The sequence below is a fragment of the Dendronephthya gigantea genome, unplaced genomic scaffold (assembly GCF_004324835.1).
Source record: "Dendronephthya gigantea isolate DGI-Jeju-01 unplaced genomic scaffold, DenGig_1.0 000016F, whole genome shotgun sequence".
Classification (NCBI taxonomy): domain Eukaryota; kingdom Metazoa; phylum Cnidaria; class Anthozoa; order Malacalcyonacea; family Nephtheidae; genus Dendronephthya; species Dendronephthya gigantea.
The window spans coordinates 732,797-759,830 of record NW_021163026.1 but is presented as its reverse complement, the minus strand read 5'-3'; the positions used below and the strand labels follow the sequence as shown (position 1 = coordinate 759,830).

Below are 27,034 nucleotides of genomic sequence, written 5' to 3'. Positions count from 1 at the left end.
GGTGCCCGTGCCTATGTCATTTGACCTCGGCTTTTGTTTTGGTAGACTGAACACTCATAAAATTGGGCACGGGTAACAATTTCAGCCGTGCCGTGCCAATAAATTGAGTGTACTCAGTCTAAGGCCAGTTGTATAGCGCCATCCAACAAATAGAACGATGATTTTTACAACCGTTATTCAAATATCTGAGAAAGTAACCCCAAAGTTTAATCCATGTTATATCAAATAGCCTGGCAATTTTCGGGCGTTGAGAAAAACAATACCCGCTGTCGCTATCCAGCTTTCTTAAAACCGGCCACCGGTTACCTCGATAATATCTTTCCTATAATATTTTTCCTATAGCAAAAGTTCAGATCATAATAAGAAAACTTTTTTATGAAGCTTCTCACCTGTCCAAAAACTTCAACTAGATTTCAAACTTCGTATAATATTGCCTGACTTCTAGAAACACAAATAATTATTTCCCCCCGGTGAAAGGCCCCACGTCGATTAACTTGCGGTTCCTCCTCCCGGAAATTTTTAACATGCGCACTATTCTACAAGTCCCAGTCCCAGTAAAATGACATGGCTGACACGATGTTATACTGTTACGAAAAATTGTATTTGTACACCTATAATACTTTCAAGTTTCAAATATACGTGGCACAGCTTGATTTTGCGAAAGATTATCAACAACTAAAGCGCCACTGACTGACCACTTGATTACTTAACACACACAAAATTACACACTCGAGGGATCATATTACCGCTCGCTTGTAGAAAGCAATGGAAAATTGCAGTGTTCTGGGCGAGTTTTGTCAAAACCAAGATTTGAAACATAATTATCGTAATTATAGCCTGTAGCAAAGCCAAATTTTGCTTCATGAAATGCTAAGAATAGACCTTAAACCGGTTTGTGGTACCTTGCTTGGTCTAAGAGATAAACTCGCCCAGAGCACTTAAACTTTCGCAAGGCAAAAAAAATAGGAAAACATTACTAATTTATTAATAAGACAGATCACAGATGTGATTAATTATTGCACGAAATTTACAATCTTATCAAAACAATTAAAGGGAATTAGGTTAGTTCATCAGCGTCAGCCAAAGGAATTTGTTCAATGTTCTTGTGGCGACGTTTCTGTCCTACTGGTGCCACTTCAACTGTTCATAAAAAGAAGTCACATTTTTTTATTTGACCCATGGGTGAGAGGGGTGGGGGCGAAAATGCAGGGTTGTAGGGGGAGGGGGTATTCACGTTGTTTTCCAAAGACCAACTGCGGGCATTTTAAAATTTTAATCAAATATTTCAGAATACAAGATTTTTAAGAATCGCCATATTTAATCGATCAGAAAGAATTCTTCATGACGATTTTAAAAGCAAAATGTTTGTAGTTCTTCATGAATATTGAATAATTTAGGTGAGATACAGTTTTCAAGTACGACCAAAGTATATTTTGATAAATATACATTCAAAAACAATTACGTTTTTAAAAGGGTAGAAAATTTAAGCGGTCATCTTGAACCGCCGCCGGAACAACATTCAACCAATGGACTCAGAATTTAACGCAAACTTCGGAACCAACAGTTTGAACTTGTGGCATGAAATAAATTCCCGCCTATCCACCATCCAAACTGTTTTTGTATGTAGTTTTCGAAAGCATGGCATGCACATAATGATTTTTAAGACGTTTGGTAAATTACCCGTTAAAATTTGTAGTTTGGCAGCCAAAAACTCATAATAAATTATGGTTTACAACCGAAGAACGATTTCAAACGGGGTTTCTAGTAGTTAAACGAACCATGGCGCACACTTACCTTCCGGTGAGCCTTGATAGCGGACCGAATCGTCCTCATGGCTGTACTGAAAATTGTTGTCGAATTTATTGTACATACTTTTGCGACGATAACGGTAGAACATCATTGCAATTATCACTATCAGAGCAAGAACTAAAAAGGAGAAAATGCAAGAGATTAAATGAAAATATTCCACAAACATTAGCTCTTCTTAAATGGAATAAACCTAGCATGAAGAAATTTAGTTTTAAACCAATCAGCGAATTTGTTTATTTACATTTACATTTTTAGTAACCCAATCAGAATGCATAAATATTCACCACTTCCGGTAAAAAGGTATATTATTCATACTATCTTACATGAAGTATTATAAAAAACGTAGGCATTCTGATTGGCTTAGCTTGGAAAATGTAAACAAATTTGCCGATTAGTTCCAAACGAAACTCCTCCTTGTTAAATAAGCCCCCTGACGTAAACTATAAACACTTTTTCTCCCCATTTTTTAAGACAATTCCAAACCGAATGAGGCGGGGAAAATCTGCGGGAGCGATACTTACTGACAGCGGCACACACCAGGCCCACAATCAGAGCTTTGCTCGAGGATGCTGCTTGAGTGCCCGTACTGGCCGACATATGAACTTTGCCAGATCTACAAAAATACAGATTTACTCAATGCAACTCTTCGTGACGGGGAGACATAAAAGACATAAAAAGGGGGCATGGGCACATATTTGGAGAGTGGGGAAACCTTTTATACCGGATGGCAGGCTTAACGGTAAAAGCAGTAACCATAATGCTGTGGTAAGTTTCAGCAGAAAAGCGTTAGCGCTTGAGGGATTCAAAATTAAATAAGACCCATCGATAAACAAATGAACACATTCCCCTGTCGAGATAATTGACTCTCCCTTGCCCTATTCTCGAACGAGGGCGGGGCACGCCATTGGGTGGGGGAGAGGGTGTGAACAAGCAAGCGTCATTCCATATAACATACATCAGTCCGTTGTTTTTCGTCTTGGCATCTCCCACTTTAAAACTACTCTGGAGTTTCTTCTTCACTTCATCCAACTCTGCGAAGATTATATCGTCTGGTTCATCTAAACCGAAGAAAATGTTTCGTTCATGTAGAGATCAGTGAAGTTACGTGAAGTAACATGAGGAATTGACGTGCACTAAGGCTCGAAAGAAAACTCAGTTGTTATTTTAAAGCGTCTATCCTGCTTTTGATGTCAAGTAATTAGATCTCATTATAAAACAAGATGGCGGATATATCTCGATATCCGATGTTTTTGATCGCCAATATCTTGCGAAACAAGGAAGATAAACAAATTTTGTAAAAAGGCTCTAAAAGAAGTGTAAATTTCCTTTTTAACAAAAAACCGAAATAATTTTTATTGCCATATCTCTTTAAAAATTCAGTTTTTTGAAGGTGGTTTCCCCCAGGAGGAATTCTTCAAGACAACGGAATTTTTCGCCTGAATGGGAAACCAAAAATTTGAAGCTCGCAGGAACTTACTGGTTAATTCTTCCTTGGTTATCAATTCAAAGACGACGCCATTATTCTCTGGTTTCAAACGTACATCCGCGATACGTTCTCTAAATTTAAGAAACAAATCATGACCATTTTTTGTCAATGGTTAAAACCGCGCTAACAAGGAGGAATTTCGTTTTAAACTAATCGACATATTTGTTTACATTTCTCAGGGAAAGCCAATTAAAAATCCTAAATTTTTAATACTTCATATAAAATGGTAAATAATGTACTTTCTTTTTACCGGAAGTGGTAAAAATTTATGCATTAAATACTGAAAATATAAGCAAACTCGCTGACTATGTAACTGAAAACGTAAAATACGTAACTGAAAATGTAAACAAACTCGCTGATTGGCCTAAAACGAAATCCCCCTTAATTAACACCTACTAAAAAACCTACTTTTTAATATCGGCAGTTTTTCTAACAGCCTCAATAAATTCCTTTTTAAACGTTTTCTTCTTGCTAAGGTCTTCCACTTTGTATTTGTCTTCAAACAAAATGGTAATCGACTGACTACCGTGAGGATCTGAAGAATAAAAAAGACATAAAACTTTGGCGTTAGCAAAAGGCCGAGTTTGACGAGGCCATGTTACACAATGCAATTTTCTTGCAACTTGCAATGCAATTCTACTTCTAAGAGATGTAAATTATTGAAGAGTCTTACAGAAGGAAAGTGCATGAAGTGTAATAAACACAAAAGTTTCGTTGTTCCCAAATATACATCTCTTAAAAGTAGAACTGCATTGTAAGTTGCGAAAAAAATTGCATCGTGTAACAGGGCCTTAACTTCAGTTCAATTTTGACTTACATTTTTTGGTTCTCGAAACTTCAACATGTGAAGCACCTTTGCCAATAGATGTCCATGCTTGCACTTCGAACGTGTATTCCGTATTCTGTCGGAGGTGATCGATTCGTAGCCAGGTGCTTCCGACTGGAAGCACCACAGGCTGATCATCTTGCACAGCTTGTGTTGCAAAGTGAGTGGCGGTGTTTATCGCGGGAGACCACGTGACCTGTAAATAAACGGAACGATAAATATAAGTCAATTTTCACTTTTTGTAGGACGACCAGGTAGGTCATAGCATAGGCAATCCGGATTGCTGTTGTTTTGAATGTTTTGGTTCACGTGGCGCTCTCGTGCGTGCACGTGATTCTACTCGCTCTATTATTATTATTGTCGTGAAAAGTTAATTTGAAACTGGCCTAAATGTATAAAGTTCATCCAGTGGCATCGCCAGCTTGATAAGGGGGGGAGGGGGGGGGGCTTATTCATATATTCGTGTTTTACATTGTTCATTTCTTTTCAAATTGATTGTTTTTAACGGTCTGTGAACATGAATATATGAATATGTCCACCCCACTTATCGACCTGGCGACGCCACTGAGTTCATCATTAGCCGCCATCTTGGAGCCCCCTTTTTGGACGGATGAGCAGTCATAGAGATTATAAATAACACTAGAGGGGTCATCGAGGAGAAATTGGGGAGCGCGTTAATGGGGGGCAAATCCAAGTCCCGGATGTTCACTCATTCACGATGTCCGAGGCCAAAATATGTCGTTTTTAACGAGTTTTTTTTTATTTCTAAATGTTTTTTTGCCTAAAATATCGTTTCACGATGTCTAAATTAGTAGAACCAGTTTCAAAAAGCACTGTTTTTCCTTAAAAAACCGGCAAAGCGACCTAAATAACGAATATATTTTTTTTTAAACTGTTGCTAACGTGGTTGCTAAGGAGGCATTGATCGAGCCAATCAGCGCTAGGCTTAGCATCCGGGACTTGAATTTGCCCCCCATTATCGCGCTCCCTTTTTTGACTGATGTTTCCGATACCAATGCCTCCTCTAGTGTATGTGAGCAGTCCAGTTTAATATTCCAGGCAACGGTCGCTGGTGCACGCTGCATGAGTATGGTGTTATGTTACAGACAATTTATAATATATATATATATATATAATATATATATAATATATTATATATATATATATATTATATATATATATATATATATATATATATATATATATATATATATATAGAAACGTTACTAGAACTCACTCAACTCAGTTAGCATTTATATTACAATTAGACCATTGTAGTATTATCTTAGTAAACAAATAAATAAACATATACGGATATTATATTTCCCTGTGTCTACAAAGGTTAAAATCAAATACAAACTCACTGTATACTGTGTGATTACGCCATTCGGTTTTTTGGGTGGTTTCCACGTGAAATTGACTGACGAAGAAGCAGGCCACAAATCCTTCGTATGGGCATCATCTGGCATGCCAGGTGCTGTTTAAATTAAAAAAAGGAAGGATTGACTAACGGCCGTATTCAAAAAGCACGCTCACATTCATTGAGTGTACATAGAAATTTTGTTATAACTGATCAGTGAAAAAGTTATTTCTTAATCAATGGAAAGATTTATGGCGAGACATTGAAAATCAAACTCTTAGGGGCGTCTGTTTACATTAGCCCGGTTACCCGAGATTCAACGAAACGTGAGATGATTTTAAGTTATTGAAATGAGCAGATAACATAATCCTGGCAGTCGTATAATCACCACAACAATAGCATGTGCTTGTTTGGTGTCCTAAAGACTTATTTCAATACCTCTAAGTCCTCTCACGCTTCGTTGAATCTCGGGTAACCGGGCTCATGTAAACAGCCCCTTATTCAAAAAGAAATGTAGTTATGAAAACATTATGAGAAGATGGAGTTCTCTCGCTCAGTGAGTTTGAGTGTGCTTTTAGAATACAGGCGTAATGCAGGTAATCTCTCGCGCATATTTCATACAATCAGTGGCAGTGCTCAAAAAGATTGTCAAAATGCAATCCATTCTGCAGTATTTAATCGATTGCATCTTTTGTTATTCTTTATGAAACTTGTCGAAATTTTGCAATTATGTTTAGTTATAAGAGCTATGGCTCTGACATTAATTTGAAGCCGAAATAAAGTGTTTTTCAAAAGATATGGAGTTGTAATCAAGTAATCCCAGTCCTTACGACATTTTACAACAGATTGTTGCTTTTAGTGGAAATATTACAAGAACCGAATAAAATATGAAATTCTGAAACAAAATTTCAAACTTTCTTTTAAAATGGGACAGTAAAATTTCTTGGGATATGGGACATATATTTCATTGGCATTGTTCTTTAAACAGATGAACCTGGACAGAAAAACAAATTATTTCACAATCTGTGTAATAATCACTTACTGTCCTGTTTTGTATGAAAAGATACAACTTTACTCTTTCCACTTTCATGACCGTTGTACGCTGTTACTGCAAATGTATACTTAGTGTCCGGTTTCAGTTCGGTGACAACATTTCCCTTCGTTTTTGTGAATTTCCACGGTTGGCGGTTAGTTTTAGGTACCAGCTATATTTGAAATAAGTTAATTATATGCCATAAATTAAATATTTTATGCATGCAAATACATATTCGCATATTAATGATGGCCTGATCCAAACACGGGCTTCGACCAATCAGAATACACGTTATAATCATGTTACTTTATAAATGTAGTTGCTATTCGCTATTGAAGTTTTCCAAGTCCCCAAAGGGGGGACATGTCGCAGCTCTCGGAAGCTTTCGTCCAATTGGATAATGCTTTTCTATGCTTTCGAAAGAACGAAGCTATGCTATTGGTTGAAACAGAAATGTATTGTAAAGTTCAGCCAATGAAAAACATTCTTGCGAGGAGCTGCGACACTACCCCGAAAGGGTGAATAATATTCAAACACTCTGCCGTTTTACGCACCTGATAGAGTAAGAAATGGATAATTTTTCCATTTGGTAAAGCGGGCGCCCAGCTGAAATTTGCGAAAGTAGAACCGATCTTTGTGGCACTTAAATTGATTGGTGGCAAAGTAGCTAAAGATTAATAATAATGAAAGTCATTGCATGAATAGATCAATTCAGCTTCAATGTTTTTGTGTATTTTGATAATGATAGATATGATTTCTTGTCAGAACATAATATTATATGTGGGCACAATGGAACGAGTTCTGGCGGCAATATTATTGCAATTTCATAAATACTTTGGGAACCGAGAATACGGCTTCAGAAAGTAAGGAGTTTTTCACGCAGTTTTCTAAAATATTTGATGAAACTCCTCCATATTGTTAATAAAAAGACAAATGCAAGCAAATTAAACGCACAGGGGCCGGTTGTATGAAAGCCGGATAGCGCTATCCAGCGGATAGTGATTTTTTCAGCCGTTTTAAAAATGCTAGAAAAGCGATAAAATTTCATTTTTGAAACCAGCAATTATTAAAGAGGATGCTCGATTTAAGAATACTGAGACTTAATCAAAGTTATAGCAAACAACGGACGATTTTAAAGCGATTGAAAAAACCACTATCCGGTGGATAGCGCTATTCGGCTTTCATACAACCGACCCCAGATGTTTTCGGAACGTTTTTATTGCCACGGAAGTAAACTTTTCTACGGAATTTGTGCTCGTGTTGAACCTACCTCCTGCTGAGGTTCTGAAACTAAATTCCCCTTTAGGTCCTTCCTCTTTAGCAACGGCTGAAACAGCTCCCTCATACAAGGTCGAAGGATGTAGACCTTTAAACGTATAGCTATTTATCGGTGCCTCAGCAATTTTTTTCAATGTTCCGTCTGTTTCCTTCACATAGATGTTATAGTGCTGTGGGAAAGAAATAAGCACATATCTTAATTCTAATCTTAATCCTAACCCTAATCATATTCCCTAAACCTAATCTTAATTTTAAACCTAGTCTTAATCAGAAACCTAATGCTAATCTTAATCCTAGCACTAACCTATTTATCTTTGATTTTGTGAATATATTATTTTAATTATTCCATAAATTAAATATTTTATGCATGCAAAACATTCGTATAATACGTAATCACATATTCACATGTATATATATTTTATTACGACTGTGTTTAACTGTATTTAATGGGTAAATATTTCAGATAAAATTCCTAAAACATCCCGGACACAAGTTTGTTTTGTCCAATATTGCAAACAATAAGGATTTACAAAATATATTTGGTGAAAATATAAATTTTATGTTTTAATCACGAACACATAAAATAATGTGAATAGATCTAAAACAATCTAACAAGGAAGAATTTCACCTTACCAAAAACTTAAATACGTTTACTGACCTTGGGCGAGAAGCTGTATGTTGAGCCCTTTCTAATCAAAGGTGGTGTCCAGTACAGCTCTACTGACATCGACGATATTTTGCTGGTCTTGAAATTAGTTGGGGGAAGCAATGGCTCTAAAAGTGGTGAAATTCTCTCTCTTATATCCTGCAAAGTTTCCTACCGCTTAAGGCCTATTTAGACTACACGATAAGTTGTATGCGATTATCATTCTGACGAATGCAAAAGAGTGCCTATGCCACAATTCCCATTCAATTTTGTTGAAGTTAGAATTTAAAGTGTCGCATTAGTACGTGTGTTCACACGTTCACATACGCCAGGGTACGAATCGTATACGACAAATCGCATAGTGTAAATGGGCTTTCACACTATTTGTAATGGAGAGAAAACAAACTTTGGGAATGAAAAAGTTGTGATGAAAGAGTGTCCCCGCACACTTACTGTCGACGCCAGTGATTGCAGTTCTTGCCTCAGAATATTGGCTAGTATATCTTTCGTTTACAGCTGCCACCTGAAATAAGACAGAAAAAAACTCAATTCTTCATTGCAGTAATAGATTAATACTGTGTAATATCATTAACACTTTACCTGTCTGGTCCAGTTCGTAGGCATGACCGTAGCTAGACCGCTTAATTGGGGGTGGGGTGGGGTGAGGGGTGCATGTTTTCGGTAATTTTTCTGCAGAGGGCTATCACATTGGCATGAGCAAAATCGATGCGCAGAAAGGACTTGACTTTCATTTTAACAGGGGAATTACAACGGTTTTGCTGCACATCAGTTCGGCTCCTAAGAATCGTTAGAAGCTTAATAGACATTTTTCATAATGACGTCAAACGCGTAAAATTGATGTTACATGAAGTTCGATTGGCTCCACACGACTAACGAGCCAATCAAACTTCGTGTAACATCAGATTTTCCACGTTTGACGTCATTATGAAAAAGGTCTATTGGAAGGGGTTGCATATTTATATTACATTCACTGATTTTTTGTAAACTATTGTTCAGTCTACGGTGTGTAAACATGAAGATACGAATATCTACCCCCCTGAATTAACGAATATCCACCCCCCTGAATTAAGCGAGCAAGCTATAGCGTTGATAAGAATTTTTTCACTGAAATCGTATCAACAAAGAGTGGGAATACAGTATGCAGCAATATTTCTCACGGTTTACCTACCTCGAATAGATAGTTCGCGTCGTTATCAAGCTTATCAAACACTTTCCGGGTAATCGTGGCATTTCTTATAAGCACTCCAGGTGGTGGGTTTTGACCAAATTTATAGAATTTATACTAAAAAAACAACAAATACCGATACAAATATGATAGATTGTTACCTACTGTGTATCAAATGTGGTATAACAACTGCCTAAATAGACAAAACACTTCTCGACGTTTCGACCTGAGGGCCTTCGTCAGGAGAGTTAGTATGACTAACTGACGAAGGCCCTCAGGTCGAAACGTCGAGAAGTGTTTTGTCTATTTAGGCAGTTGTTATACAACATTTGATGCTAAGTTGTTTGAAGACGCTGCCACGCTGCTCCTTGGTTATATTGGAACTCATTGTTATTGGTTATATTGGAACTCATTGTATATTGTGACCGTCGAGACTCATTCTTCAAGTGTGTTTTGCCCCGTTCAACGAGGAACTCACCTTGTAACCGATGAGTTTGCCGTTTGGTGCTGATGGTGGTTTCCATGTCGCTTCAAGTGTGACGGTATCTTCGTTCGCCAGATTAACAAGTAGCGGAACACTTGGGACTGAAATCAGAACATATACAATTCAACACACACACGGCAACGATGCTTTAATTTTGAGGCATGAACAGCGGCGTCGCCAGCTTGATAAGTGGGGGAGGGGAGTTATTCTCATATATTTGTGTTTTACATTATTCATTTCTTTTCAAATTGATTGTTTTAACGGACTGTGAACATGAATATATGAATATGTCCACCCCACTTATCGATGCCACTGGGTTGAAAGTACAAGTTTCTCGCGTCGATTTTTATAGACACGTCAAAAACATTCGGGTAGGCAGTCCACAATTTTGTCCTGTTATGCTAATATTTTGGTGTTTTTTTTCCTGTGAATGCAAAAGGTTTCTGAAGAATGAATAATAATAACATAAAATTTGCATAGCAGATCTAAATCGTCAGGCTGGCTTCGCCGCTGTTCAAAAGCCACTCAAAAAAGAAGCAGAGAAAACCGCAAGATTTGGAGCAAAACACTCCGAATGATGTTCCACTACAGGTGTTCAACAGTCGTAAATAACATCATGAATATAAGGGAGGATGAGGGAATGTGAGGGAAAATGAGGGAAAAAATTCGCTTAATTCGATATCATTGAGGCCAATTTGAAGCCGAAATGGGTACCAGTGCCAGTCCTTTGCTATTATTTCTGTCGGCGCCATCGTCGACCGTGAAGACAAAAAAATATAAAGGGGTTCGCACTGGTAACCATTTCGGCTTCAAAGATGGCGGCGGAGTTATCGTTCCAGTTCATATATAGAGTTCACTGGTAAATCCTAACCGGCTTTTGGGACTTACTTCCGCTGGGTATCATGATGCTTTTTACGTCGGAATATGGACCATAATCTTCGCGCATTACAACTTGAACTTTTGCTAAATACTTTGTGTAGTACGAGACACCCGAAATTTCGCATTTGGTCTCTGAAGGTTGAGGTTTGCATTTTGCCTCCTGGAATAGTTCATCTTTTTGTTTCCTAGAATACACGGAGAGAGTAACTTAATCCATCTGTTTAATGGTTAAGGATATACAAGGAGGTGTTTCCCGACTCTAAGTGGTTGATTTCAAGTGTAGTTAATCCCAAACAGCGGTTCAACGTGGTGGTGTCATGAACTCTATTCCTTCATTAAAAATTGTGCAATGAAGCTTTGGGAAATAAATAAGCATGCAAAAGCAGTTGTTTTGGAGCTCACTTGTAAGTTATTCGGTATCTCATAACATTCTAGGTACTTGGACCACATCCCATTCCACAACCAAATTTGGTTCTTGGTACGAAAGCCTCACATTTTTCGGCTTTAAATCTAAAATACAAAGCTTAATAGTTTATACGATGCTATACATCATTTCAGACGTACTCATGGAGTACTTAAAGTACAGCAGCAGTTTAGTGATCAGTTTGCTAAGTTCAAGCTCGTGGGGGGTCGCTCTTTTCAGCCACTGATCTGCATATAGTCGCTGAACGCAATCATATGTGTTCCAATAGAGCATCTCACGAACGAGGCCATTCACTGGCTTTAGTTACTCATGGAAGATGCGAGATCAAGTCTTATTATACACAGCTAAAACGCACAAGTTGTTCGCGACGAATGTGGCTGCCGACGGATACTTAATATAAGACTCACCAACTGTGACCATGATGTCTTTAGTGACCGTGATAGTGCTGACATCAGCGCCATTCGAGATTGTCGCAGAAATCTTTATGCTAAAGATGAAAAACGCGTGATTGAAAGGGACCATACGTTCGTGTGCATCAAAGGCCTTCAGTTTGACTTGAAAAAACGAATATTTTGGCCGTCAGAAGGCAGATGACTGTTTTCCCGCCCTAAACTATGCTCTCTATCAGGGACCGCGGAGCGTTTTTCGTATTGCTGGGGCTCGGAACCGCGCGCCTGCTAGGAGAGTCAGGGAAAATTTTGAAATATATATAGGCCTCTGAGATGGCCGCGAATGCCTCTCAATTTAAGGATTATTGGGAAATAGTATAGATACTTTGTAAAGTTTACAGTATGTTTCGTGCTCATATACAAACATTAAACAATATAACCATGCTTTGGTTATAATGTCAAATATTTTGACATGGATAACCACGCTGTTTTAATGGTCAAATGCTTGTCCTATGTAAAGTTTCCAGTATGTTTGGCGCTCACATTCAAACATTAAACAATATAAAAAAACAAAGAGGTTCCTCTTGCAAGTTTGACTATGGCGCTGTGGTTTTTGGCTTCTCGCATGTCTTAAGCGGAAAGATTAAATTATGAGAGGAACCACGCCGTTTTAATGGTCAAATGCTTGTCCTATGTAAAGTTTCCAGCATGTTTGGTGTTCATAACAAACATTAAACAATATAACCATGCTTTGATTATGATGTCAAATATTTAGACATCGATAACCACGCTGTTTTAATGGTCAAATGCTTGTCCTATGTAAAGTTTCCAGCATGTTTGGCGCTCATATACAAACATTAAAAAATATAACCATGCTTTGGCTATGATATCAAATATTTTGACGTGGATAACCACGCTGTTTTAATGGTCAAATGCTTGTCCTATGTAAAGTTGCAAGCATGTTTCGTGCTCATATACAAACATTGAACAATACAAATTACTTACCTTCCCGAAGTGTTGAATGACACCGTTATTGACGGCAAAGACGTTGTTCTGTCCACTAACGTTTTTTGTGGATCAAAACTCTCAACTTTCCACTTGTAGTAATCCAGAGGAAACCCGTATTCGCGCTAGTAAAGTATTTATTTATTTATTACAATGATGTACACAAGTCCTTTTAAACAAAATTTGGTTCTTAAAGAGCCGTTCAATTCGCCAGAATGATAAAGATGGCGGAATCGGTGTCGATCTTAAAATTTTTATTTGAGAATTCAAAGCGAGTCGAAAAATTTTTTGAATTGGTAGTCAAGTAGGTTTTGTGCTTCGGTTTTGCTCATAAGAACAGAGGACCCTCTGAATATAAAATCTAATTTGCGTTCATTTAGAAACCTAGCGAAGCGAAATACAAGATATATTCACACAGCCATTGTATTTAGAAGTTTAAAATGTAAACAAAACCGTTTTTGTCCACATACAGACTTGACTTCCACTTCCAAAAAAAAATTATGTCGCGTCATTTTGGCGACAGCTGGCATTGTTTTGGTTTGAATTCAGGGTTTCCACAACTTATTTGCATATGACTGTCCTCACAAGGGGATAGCAATTAGAAAAAGAGAAAAAACAAAGAACTTTTGAAAAGACTGCATAACATATTCTATTAACACAAATCCATCCCTCCCTTGTGGTTGTCAATTGCAAGGAAATTCCCTTGCATTGTGGTTGTGGAAACCCTGTTTGAATTATAGCAATTGCAGGTGCCGGTTGTTCGAAAGGCGTTTAGCTTAAACGGTGGATAAGTCAAAAATAGAAAACCAAATTATCTATTTATTGAACAACTGAGCTGAAATATTTCGATGTAAATAGTTTAATTGTCAATGGAAGTACATATTAAATGCATAAGATGCAGGTTCAGTCATTCACAATATCTATGAGAGTGTTTTTAAACTTTGGCTTATCCACCGTTTAAGCTAAACGCCTTTCGAACAACCGGCCCCAGGTGTATACAAGATATATTTACTGGAGTGCTTAACTGAGTGAGCACTGTATCACAATGACCTAGAACCAGCCTTTGAACGTCTCTGTTGAACAGTAGATAGCTGCAGAAAAAACCCGGGCATATTTGATAGACACGTACCGGGTTTAAATACTTTGCCATTTGTAACATAACCACGACGTTTTCATCAATCCCGGGTTCATCAGGATACGTCATGATCGTTGCCATGGAGGAATTCAGCTTACCTGAACATTAAAAACCGAACAAAATTTTGAAAACAAATTCGGTGAAAGGGGAGATTGAAATGATTTGTTAAGACTTACGTATTACGTTCACATTAACACTGTAGTAGAAAACACTCTTGGCATTTGATACTGTTATGTGCAGAACGAAAGAGCCAGGTCTATATAGACGAAATCAACAAATTTTAGTTTTTTGGTTACATTTCCCATATTTTTCAGGAAGAAACTGTTACGATTCTCCAGGATATTCCAATCCGACTTACTTGTCCATTTTGATAGAATGGGATTTATACTTTTCTCCAGTACCACTCACATTATATTCATCCAAAACATGTCTAAATGACACATTGCAAATTGCCGGTTATTTATTTTATCTTTTTTATAAAGCACTGTTTTCTGATAGGGGTTTAATAGAACGTGACTTTGAAGTATTGAAATAAGTCAATAACACGATCCTCTCAGTTGGGTAGTCATTCCGACAATCAAGCAAGCGCTTAATCGGTTTCGTAAACACTCATTTCAATACTAATACTTCAAAATCATTTCATTCTTCGTTCAATCTCGTTTGACCGAAAGCATGTAAACAGCCTTTAAGAAGCACTCAAAGTATGCCAACGAATGTTTAGCTTTCGACAAATTTATCAAAACAGTTTGAAATGTTTGAAATATTCGCTATGAGCTCGAAATAATCGATTGAAAACGACATCAAAATGTACAATTGATCGCCATCTTGGTTAAGTCTCGACGTCAATTAATTTTCAAGGAAGTTCATTTACTTTCGCACTGCATGCTCATTTGCAATAACGTTTTCTTGAACAGTTAGGAAGTGCAGTTGAAAATGCAGCGACCAAAAAAAATTCATTCGTGCATGTGTTTTTGAAAAATTGACCAAGATACATAGCTGCAGTTGACTTGTAGTTGGTTGCAACCATTGTCATCTATTGTCAGACACTCACTTGAAGTTTACATTAGGCAGAAAACCATTTTTCAACGTCACATCGACTTTCAGAGTCTCGCCATGAGCGATTTTAACCATTCTGTTCTTCATTTCGGGAACAGTTTTCACACTAGCAAGTTCCAACTCTACACAAGAAATACGATAGTTTGGAGCTGAAAACATTGTCTTACAATATCACCGCCGCAGAAATTGGTTTCAACCCGAAAATCTAATCACAATGTTCACAATTGTGCATTTCTGTATCGCTATCAAAGAGAAAACTATTGAACAACTTTAAAAGTTCAATTTTTCTTTCGAATACACATTCTGTAATCTTTTGCGTAATGGCCATTTTGAGGCTTAAAGTATACACAAGGTTATTAATTCAGACGATTCGTTTTGACCACATATTTTGTTGAATATATTCATAAATATTTTTTCTCATCAAGTTTGAAACCTAAGTATTGAGAAGTCGTCTTCAATTTTCCAATTTCCGCGATGTCTCACAGTAAATTTTTCCCAGGAATGAAATTTAAGCAATGGTTATGTTTGCACTCTAATACAGGGAACTCTAATACACACAAATGGAGTTTTCCTAAGTCTCAAGCCAAAATAGTTCACACGCTGAACATTTGCTGTATATAACTAAACAATGAGAAATTTCGTTTTAAACTAATCCGCAAATTTGTTCAAAGGCGGCCCATTAAATGTCGTGAATGCTTTAAAGAAAGCAGGAATAATAGACCATTCTTATAATGACGTCAAACGCGGAAAGTCTGATGTTACACGGCTCCACAAAACTATCGAGCCAATCAAACTTCGTGTAACATCAGACTTTCCGCATTTGACATGCATCATTATGAAAAAGGTCTATTGAAATAACGTTTAATAATAAAAGAACAATATACATACTCTCAACAGGACAAGGTGATTTAACGTAAGACAAAGTACTCAAGGTGACATTATCCTCTGTGCAGGTTTTGTAATCGTCCAACTTGATATAACTAAACAAAGGCAAACATTAACACTATTATACGATACAATACAATACAGTTACAATATACGGCTAAACACTCTGGTTTATCAGCATGGAACAATATTGTGCTGCCATTATTGTTCACACTTGTCAAAATCATTGAACAATATTGTTGAAAATGAATCGAATGTATAACAATATTATTCGATGTTCCCTCCAGTTCATATCAATATTGCATCAACCTGATCGTTTTTAGGCGTGTGCAGTTGTATTACAGTTCAGTGGGCTCACTGTGCATTCGCCATCCAAGATGGCGGACTACATGTGCTTCGCATGCTATCACAAGAGCCCATATATAATACAGAAAAACAGATAAGATATTTTCTTACCCTCGTGACTTCATATACGACGACCCTTCGGGGCAATTCTTCGGTACTAAGTTTACTTTCGTATTATCCATCAAAATGCAGCTACCACGTTCGTCTGGTTGAAATCCAATATCGCTGAAATGTCAAAAAGATGTATAACCCGAGGGAATTCAGTGCTTGTGAAAAGGGTGCAATTGATGAAACTACAGGGACGATTTCAACCCTAGTCACCGGTTGTTCGAAAGGCGTTTAGCTTAAACGGTGGATAAATTCAAAGTAGGAAACAAAAATATCCTTTTTTCTAAAAACTGAGCAGAAATATTTTAATGTAAATAACATTTAACAAGTGTTTAAAGCTTTAAATCCGATCACTGAATTTTAAAGGAACGTTATCCAGTTTCATTATACGTATCAGTGGGGCACCTACTCGTAACCATAGCAACAGCAGAACTAACCATGCGTAATGTCGTCTTCGGCACATGCAATTCTTGTACGAGATGCTTTTAACCTCGCGGGAATACTCCTTTCCAGTTAAACATCGCCTACTCGCGTTTCGTATTTCGACTGTTTTGACAGCGCAACCACCGACGCCGATGTCGGCGACAGTCATATTGTAGAAATCGTCCTTGGTGCACGGCACTCCTAAATAGCATACCAGAAGATACATTTTGGATTTACAAAAATCTACGCTGGCAGTTCGTAGAAGTCGTCCATAGGACTCATAAATAGCATACCAGAAGATATATTTTGGATTTACAAAGATCTTCGCTGGCAGTTTGTAGAACTCATCCATAGGACTCATAAATAGCATATCAGGAGATACATTTTTGTTTACAAAGATTTTAGCTGGTACACGTCCTTGGTGAATAGCACTCATGAAGGAGTGTTTTCTACTAAGCTGAATCTTTCGGCCGAAATCTCACAAATGGAAATAAAATCAGGCGAAAATGGTCCGTCGATCAAAAACACTCATGAAGGAGTGTTTTCTACTAAGCTGAATCTTTCGGCCGAAATCTCACAAATGGAAATAAAATCAGGCGAAAATGGTCCGTCGATCAAAAACAATCACAAAATTTGCAAAGGTGCTTGACGATCTCTTACCTAACGAATTTGTTGCGTTGACCTGATAAACGAAAAATTGATCAGCGACCCGATCATAAGCGATGACGAGGAAGACGGCTCCTTTCTCTCCTGGTTCCGTCACAATCTTTTTTATTTCCACACTAGTCGGGGTGGTAGGAAGACGGACATAATAGAAATTCTCATAGTCCACAGAAAACCTAAGAGAGTTATGCAGAGAATCTCATTAGCCTCGTTACCGTGTAGCATGTGACAAGCCTCTTCGGCTGACGTCATGATGACGTCATATGATGTCACGACAAAAGTGAGTTATCACGTGGGAGGATGCATTTCTAATTAATATAAGGTTTAATTACAGAAGTTAAAAATATGAAGCGAGTTTAAGTGATAACTGAGTTTTGTCGCGGTTCTGGCTTCTGTTTATTCTTATTCTACTAATTTCATGTATAGTAAATCTTAATTAAACGTAAATTTAATCGTTAGGATTAGGATAGGATTAGAGTTGGGATTTACACTTGGATTAGGAATGGAATATAGTTGATTATGGTTAACCCCAGTCGTTGTTTTTTCTTTAGGAAACCTTTTTCTGTATAAAAGTTTAATTCTGTAAAATAGACCTTTTCAGCCTGCATGCAAATTAACCCATTTCAGATGTTGTGACCATGGAATAGCCAATAAAACTTAACCATTTCGGACCATGCGATTTGAAATGGGTTAATTTGCATACAAGCTGAAAAGGTCTATTTAGAGACAGCGTACTTACTGCAGGTATCTGGATGATGAAAAATCAGACGTTAAAATTACTCCACCGTGGTCCCCGAAATTGTACCGCCTCTTTCCTCTCAAGACCTGACAACGAACAAGGACAATATATGAATAAAATCCACTCCGTTTAATAGCCTTCTGAAGTGCTTACGTCACACAGTTTTCTATCTATACAATTTTGTCCCACTTGTTTCCCAGATTGCATTGCGATTCATTGTTCGAGACCGACATGACGTAAGCACCTCAAAGGTCTATTGCTATGTTAGCATTGGCAATCTTTGAAAACATTTGTCCAAGACGTAATCCTTAATGTGAAACTAGGTTTCCAAACAGCAACAATTAACTAACCATTTTAAATGTGTTTCCGCCGTCCCTGGACAAATAGGTTTCAGGTGTTATCTTCAGATTCGTTCCCAATACACCTACAAGCGAGCACAAGATTCACAAATGTGAAAATGTACAAAAATTTAACAGACTATTGTTAGCAAGCTATGTTTGAGGTCAGAAGACATGCAGAACTTTCATCATGTTTAAAAGGTTGCCATATGCCAATGGTCTATAAATGCGGAAGAATACTTCCACCGTATGATGCAATATGAAGCTTCAATACCTGTGACCATGATCAATCCTGGGGCGGATTTGCGTGATAGCAACGGCGTTGTTTTGGAATACCGGTATATACTGCCGTACATGAGGTTAACATGCAGGGAGCACGCGGGCTACACGAAAGGTAAGAAAATAGTTCACCAAAGATGAAAATCATAAAATTAATCCAAGCGCACACATGTGATCTTGGGACGAAAATGAACGCTGTAATAACGGTGGCAGTGGGAGGTGGTGTATGGGTATCTATGATTGCCATTAGTTTTATAAAAAAAAGATTTAAGAGACCCCCATATAGCCTAGAGATATGTCTGTCCTGCTTTATATTGCGGTCGGAGACTCCCACTTACGAGCTTGAGCGTACATGCACCCAAGCTTCGGGGAAGGGGGGCAATATGACCCTAGACCAACATTCGTCCGGAATACCCAAAGCTTTGCAGCGTATACTTACATAGGTACAGGGTCTGTCATATTTGTTCTTGGGAGGTCCTTGTACTTTTTTCCACAATCCACCTTTATCGAAAGTCATCATACTGATGAGGTATCTCCCACCGACTGGCCCCTGGGTCAACTGCGTTGCAAAATATACGGAGGGGAGCGCTTGTACCTTCCAAATATCGACGAAACGGTATCTAACTGCATTTCTAAGAGAGATAGAGGAATTTAGACCGATAGATCGAGGAATTTAGGTCGATAGTATATCCATTTCCAATTAAGTCTAATATCCTTCAGGTGTTCATTTGATAGGTATCTAGGTGGATAATAGGGGGCAACGAAGGAGATGGTTAGCAACGAAGATTGTATATTAAACACTGCAGAATGGATTTTTATTTCGACAAACCCGAACGTGATGTGTTTTCAAATGGCTTAATACCTTAGCCAGAGCGACGAAACTTCGGTATGTGGGTTATGATACAACACTCTTGGTAATGATAACGAATAATTCAAACCAGATGCATCCAAAGAGTTGTACAGATTGGTCTCGTTTTTGCGGTGGTTCACAACCAACATCACGTGACCACCAGAGACGTCGTACACAAAAGCTTCCTGAAAGTGGAAGAATGAAAATATCGATTATCATTTTATACACGACCAGTTTTTTAGTTGATCTGAGTTTTCTGACCGGAAGACGAAACAAAAAACAATAAAATATAAATAGTTATATGTATATAGAGCCCACAAGCAGGTTTTTTTGTCAGATTTCTATGTAAAAATATGCGAGACAATATTTCTGAATAAACCATGAAGAAAGACAACCAGGAAATAACTATGTTAATGTGGAAGAAACGATGTACCTTGAGTGGACTAGATGTTAGAATTTTTGCCTTCTTGAATGCCCCTTTTCTTTTGTATTGCACAAACAAGTTTATGGCACTCTTGTCCTATGTAAAGAAAAAAGCAAAACTTAAATAATGAATGCAGCTACGGAAATGGGATAAGTAAAGCTGCATAGTTAGGTGGCGAGGTGTTGTAAAACGCAATATATGCAGCCCTGCAAGGAACGTATAGTTATGAATGAGCCGAGGGTGGTTATGTTTACAGCAACGTACGTATACTGTTCATATATCAGTCGAGATCTTGCGAAAATTACAATATTTCGTTATCTCCATTAGGTTTCATTCACTCTCGAACATTTCACACTTTCTGAACCAGTTTTAATGAACAGGATTTAAAAAAAACAACATAAATTTGTCAAAAATTTATAATTAAATTTTTCCCGCCAAAACAGTTTCCACATTTGATGCGAAGTTCCCCGAGTAGAGAACTTGGACGTTTTATAATTTTTGACCTTGTACAGGCACGGCAAAGGAACCTACTACCACAGAATACCTAACAGAAGTGGAACTCCTGTACTTTTTTCGTAAGTGTGATTCGTCATGATTCGTCACTTAGCAAGTGCATTTTTTTTAGGTAGTCACCCCCCTGCCAATACTAAAAATGCGCTAATTTTAGACATTAGCAGGGGGGTGACTACCTCAAAAAAATGCACTTGCTAAGGGACGAATCATGACGAATCACACTTACGAAAAAATAATATAGTGTTCCACTTCTGTTAGGTATTCTGTGCTACTACTACATACCGCGTTGTGCTGTGTCACAAACATGTAAGGTCCTTTAACGAGAAAGTCAACGATATCTCCATTCAGGGGAGCACCGCTGGTCAGTGAACCAAGATTGCTACAGTTTACTGTCGTTGGTCTGCAATCTAGTTTATATCCTTGAACACCTCCACCTGCGATGACAAATATCAATCAAATCTACATAAATGTTTTCCCGTTTGCAAATTTAGGCCTGGTTCACATAAGCTCCAAGGAATCGGGGATCCATTGTTTTATTTTCCAATAGACAAAGCACAGGAATAAACGTACTATATATATACTACCTTCTAACCTTAAGTTTCATCACTTTACCTATTACCCCCCACCCCAAACTTCCACTCAAATAGTGACAGCTCCCTAGTTTCTCCCCCACCCAATCCCACATTTCCAAACTGACTCCCACAAACTTTTTCATTACACCCCCCCCACTACCTACATCTACCTACATCTACCTCAGATACTCGCAGCTCTTCAAATTACCCCTTCCCCCACTTGCACTCCTGATGCCTATTGTCTCCTCACTTACTCATAATCCAGCCCCACCTAATACACCACATGGACACCGCAGAAATTGGTGTTGGAAGTCAAATATCTCATCAGTTGCTCACATTTGAATCCTAGTATTCAGAAACTGCTGTCAAAGAAAATACTATCAAATAAGTTGAAAACAAGTTCAATTTTTCTTCCAATATCGGTTTTGGAAACTTTTGAAGGCTCTTCGTATGCATGCCACCGTAAAATGGCCATTTTGAGACATTTTCAGACATTTTCAGATGATTTGTTTTTGCCGTGTGCAAGCTTCAAATCTTTTGTGCAAGAGATATTTTGTTGAGTATTTATAAATCTTTTAGCTTGCCGAATTTAAAGTCTAAGTATTGAGAATTACGGCTAAGTCTACCAATTTCCGCGGTGTCCACCACATGTATACTTTCACCTTTCCTGCTGCTTATTAGCCCCCCTCCCCTCCTTTCCACTTACCGCCTTTTGCCTTAGCTTCAATAAAAAGGTCAGTTGCCTTGTCACTAGTCAATGCTGGTTCGCTCCTGTAAACATGTAAAACACGACTCAAGTACTTTTATTACCCATATCCATTGCTTTTATTATCATAAAAAGTCTACCCACCACCACGCCGCTTTCACATCAATAAATTCGTTCAATTTTTTGAAGGTTTGTCCACCATCTTTTGATATGTGCACCTAAATACAACCAAAATATTGCAATAACTAAACTGATAAAACCGATTTCATTTTTTCCTACGTCCCTTAATATGTACCTGTCTCAAATGATATAAAACGCGAGAAGCCTGAAGTTACACGAATTTTGATTGGCTAGTTAGTTTTTCGGAGCCAATCAAAGTTCTTGTAACATCGGCCTTTTCCGTACGACGTCATTATGAGATTTCTATTGCAAAGGTATTATGGCTTACTTGAGTTTGGGCTTTGCCAGAATCGCGAGTAGAGGTGTCATCAGAAATAAGGACCAAATTTGCGTTCTGCGGATTGATGCTGATACGATCAGGGGAAAACTTTACGGTTCTTGAAGTGATTGTTTTGGCTCCATCATTGGTGAGAAAAACCCTTTTGTTCGCCTTGTCGGTGAAGATCATCTAAACAAATAGAAATAAGTTAAATTTTCGTATTGGGAACGGCAACTCAGGGGGGTGGGTTGAAAACAGCGTCTTTGAGTTTGTTCCAGTTGTATTAGAGATCACTGTTAATAAAAGGAATACCAAATGTCGAGCAACATCCCAAAGCGCATGGATGATGCAATCCTGCACGGGAATACCGTTTATTTCTTCATGCCCGGATTGTCTCATTCTTCTCACGGCTTTCAACCAATCAGATTGCGTGTTCATTGTAGTTATCATTATAAAGACTTCCAATATAATTTATGCCAACGAGAGCTGGCGACGGCTGTCGACGGAAGGTCACGCAATCGGTTTTTCCCGCCAAACAGCCACAAGAAATTCGATTTCGACGTTTCTTGAAACAATGTGTATTAATTAAAACGGTTCTTTCTCTCTTTTTCTGCCATAGACATTGTCCTTCCAGTTGGTTCAGACTTGCCTTTGCCGGCAAACTATTGCAGGCAGATATGTGAAAGAGGCTTGAAAAGGGCTTAAGCTTTAAAAAAATGATGATTTGTCTTTGATATTTCTTAAAAATATTAGCTGAGAAATGCAACCGTTTATGCTTTCCACTTGAGCATTTTTATACTTGCGAAAAGGTACGAGGAAGTTGAAATTGTTATTCGTTAATAAATCTTCTCATTTCATAACTAACGAAATAAAATAAGAGTTTATAATTCTAGAAGTAGACTAGAACTCATTATGAATTCATGTGCCATATAGTAGCGATTTATAATTTAGAAAGATGAAAACTTTTGATAAACTTTGGAGTGGTATTAAATTCAGCTTAAAAGCATACAAATAGAGCTCTTTGTTCAAACTAATATATGCACGTAGCATGAATACACACTTTCCAAATATTGTAATAATACCCCACAACAATGCAATTATTACAACATGCAATTTAGTTCAACTCGTGAAAAAAACTCATTTTAAATAGAATTAAACCCCTTCTTTGATCCTTTTGCTTTGATCCTGATATTCTTTGACAACTGAGTAGTCTGAGCTTTCACACTAACAAAAGCTAAAAGTTCTGCTACTGCTTGTGTCTGTATCACAGAACTTTGCAAAAGCTCATCAGACTGAGTACTTATTTGCCATATGTTGTGAGTGGGAGTCTTATATATTATATATTAATAAAATGCTGCTAATGGATTTCTGTCATGCAATAGATTGGGAACTGTGATATAGTTTTGAAAATAAAAAGAAACAAGATTTATCACCTCTGAAATAGGTGTATATGTAGTTTCATCCAGGGATATTGAGAGTAAATTGAATTCTCATAATTTTAAAAGATTGCTTTTAATGTTATGCGCAATTTGCATAACGAATGTTCTCGATTCAATATCAGATGAAATTATCGATAAAAGAAAAGCCCAAAGTTTCTTACAACATGTTAATTAAAACATGATTACTAAAACAATCTGTCACATGTACAGCTTCATCTTACAGATTGACATGGCTTCTAACAAGCTAGCTACAATGAATATGAAGACTATCAAGCATTAAGTAATCCATTTGTGTAAAGTTTGCAATTCATGGTGGAAGTAAATGGACTACTAAAACTTAAGCATTTGACATTTTCATTTTAATTAAACAAAAAAAGGGAAATGGTGGATTAGAAAATGAAATTCCATTTTGATCAACCTATTAGCTACTAGCAACCTGAATGACAATACTTCCTGTTTAATTAATGAAATTGCAACATTTGGGCCTTGCCAGTGATTCCAATAAACATTGTCACAAACAACTTAAAGGTGACAATTTTCAATAAGTTGCTTTCTTTTCTCCAGGACTATTCAATAGTCCATTCATAATATGATTCATTGATGGTCACACATTAATCGCCTAATGCACAAGAGATACATATATTTTAATCATACTATTGTTGACATTCAGCTGAAAGGACACGTACATACACCCCGCTAGGTTTTTACTCTGTCTATTATCTGGTAATTATACAGGTCAGTGCATTGGTAGCTAAGCAACATGGTTAAAAAAAACAATGGTAGTGTTATCTAGACAAAATGAGCTTTGCAAATTAATAGCCAGTGATACATGGACAATAATTATTCAAATCTCTTGAGCGGTTGTAATTGTAGAAATATCTGGAAAATGTAAATCTTTCCTCATTCTATGAGATTGTTGTATGAAATCTACAACTGTACCAACTATATATTGAAAGTTTTTATAAGAAATTGGAGAAACCTTGCTATATACTTTTCAATGTGTGATTTTGTTAAAGAACCCTCTTGTTTCCGGCTGAACAACATTCAGCAGGAAACATGCAAAGGAAACAATATTAACAATATTGAAGCAGAATTTTAGACTCTTCAAGAATGCTTCCTTTCAATAGTTCTATATTAGAAATTCTGCCATTTTATTGACTGGGGTAAAATGAAAAATAATGTGGCAACATGCCCAGATAGCAACTAATTACAAAAAAACTTTCATGCAAAACACATTGTTTTCTAAATTCCTATTTAAAGCAAATATTTCGAAACACGTGCTCGTGGTCATTATCATTTTGAGTAGAACACATACATTGTCGAAAATTTATGAAAGAGCTCTATACGTATACTTATTAGTTCCAAGTAAAAAGCAAGTAAAATCTCTCTCTTAAAACTGCGATAGTTTCACTGCACTTTCAAAATCTTTGCTTCAGATATACAGCGTGTTTTGGGGAAGAAACAGCGAGATTAACACAATACAATATGACTATACAATTTCACCGAAGCGAGACAGACTGCTGGAAACAATCAACAATTACTAATCGCTTGCCAGTTTAATTTTACACATCGTTGAAGGGAGTAAAAACACGAGTGAAAGTTCAGTCGATAGGAGATAGCAATTCCTTCGTATAGTTTGTTTAATTCTACAAAAATCCCGGTAAAGGAGTAAAAATCGCAGGATTTATAATATCTGTTACGTGTTCAACGTAGTTACGCAGTAAGAATGCTTCGATTAATTAAAACATTACGTAGCATATTATGAATAACCTTAAAGCTATTACTTACAGAATTTGGCCTTTCCTTCACAAAATAGTAGTTATTGATTGAAATTTTCTCTCCTGAGGGTTGGAACTTTTTGCTTATATTTTGCCAGGTTAGCCCGTAGTCGTATGAAGCAAAGACGACACTCGATTGACTTGAACGTGAAGACATACTGACACATAACGCTATGATAGTTCCAGTTTGTGTCAGAACATTATCAAACGACCAACGCATTAGCAGTGCATCGTGGTTGCAAAATGAAGCCTAAAGAATAACATATAACATGCTTAGTTTGTTTATTATAACTTCAATTGCATATACACGCACGTGAAGCATATATACAGCGTCGTAAACGCCAGAAATCACATTAGCCCACGGCAGAAAATCACTGAAAGATGCTCAATGCTTCGCAAGGATATTTCAGCCGGTAAAATATATTATTAATGGTCATGCATGTAGACAAATGTGTCGTTTGAGCAACAAACGCTTCCGACAATTTTTCACTGTCCATGCTGGACATGCGTTCATAAATATAACGGTATTATCTTTCAAAACTTCTCTCACCGATTTGGTTATGGTAGGGTTAGGCGGTCGTCTTGCAGACGTGCTGGCTCGTCGAGTCCTTGGTCTGTACGGCTCATCGTTTGCCGAGCGAGCAAAACGTCCATGTTCTAGTTTGGAAATGTGGATTAGATCGTCCATGATATTCGGCTCTTCGCTGAACAAATGTTTTGGCGATGTAAATCTGAGCGCAGATACCTCAGAAACAGCAATAGCACCTATCAATGCCCACAACACTCTGGTGTTGAGAAACATCTTGTAGGTTTTTTTCACGAGACAATCTACTACGACGAGTTGTTAGTTGAAGCTTTCCTCGTGTCTATTCATAACATACAATTATGTTCGTATGACGGCGTGGCAAATCATATGACCAACTGAGAACAGAATATATTAAACTTAAAATGCTATCCATATATAAACAAATGAGGCAAAACCACGCTAGTATTAGGGTGCTCCCCCCCCCCGGCCCTCGAACTACGCAGCAAAAATTCTAATTGGATTGGCGCCCAGATCGCCCCAAACCCGGGGGTCGGCTGGAGCGTAACCGATCCCCGTTACTATCGATTTCTCGGCATCTGATAACGAATAATGTGTGCGAAATCTGGCTATCATGTTTGTTGTTTTCATCATAAAGTTTCAGACTGCTGTCGCGCTAAAGTTTCGCTTCCAATTGTCAACAAACGACTTGTAGACGTTTATTGACATTTGATGTGAACCTTCTGACGCCATCGAGTTTTTCACTTTCATATTGCTTTAAGATACTGGCTATACAGTTATGCTTCTAAAACCTACCGCCTTTGGTTTGTTATGAAGATTACAATGCTCGGAAATTTCTACTTTTCACTTATTTGATTTTCGTTTATAAATAGTTTACATGCATAAACACTCAAAATTCAGTTCTCTGTTTTTTGTATAAACATTATAAAGTTTATTTTACACGCAGTCCTAGCTAACCAGTTTTGCTAATCGTGTAATATTTTGCCTATGGCT

At 37.5% G+C, this 27,034-nt stretch overlaps 1 protein-coding gene across 2 annotated transcripts; it reads right to left on the bottom strand.

Moving 5' to 3' along the window:
• Positions 1-11,081: 11,081 nt before the first annotated feature.
• LOC114520448 (sortilin-related receptor-like) lies at positions 11,082-26,454 on the bottom strand. Of its 2 annotated transcripts, XM_028540712.1 has the most exons (24): positions 26,048-26,454; positions 25,508-25,747; positions 22,290-22,469; positions 21,986-22,059; positions 21,842-21,906; positions 20,846-20,997; positions 20,060-20,146; positions 19,639-19,811; positions 19,216-19,408; positions 18,772-18,880; positions 18,510-18,583; positions 18,160-18,245; positions 17,418-17,596; positions 16,772-16,958; positions 16,338-16,451; positions 15,885-15,976; positions 14,992-15,118; positions 14,299-14,370; positions 14,117-14,196; positions 13,935-14,038; positions 12,806-12,930; positions 11,819-11,898; positions 11,390-11,497; positions 11,082-11,172 (listed from the first exon to the last, which is right to left on the bottom strand). In XM_028540712.1, exons 1-23 carry the CDS (start codon positions 26,297-26,299, stop codon positions 11,409-11,411), a joined length of 2,934 nt encoding a protein of 977 aa, XP_028396513.1. In that variant the 5' UTR covers positions 26,300-26,454; the 3' UTR covers positions 11,082-11,172; positions 11,390-11,408. The 2 variants fall into 2 exon arrangements, with proteins under 2 accessions (XP_028396513.1, XP_028396514.1); XM_028540713.1 differs by lacking the exon at positions 11,082-11,172 and having other exon boundaries at positions 11,389-11,497.
• Between the last annotated feature and the right edge of the window lie 580 nt (positions 26,455-27,034).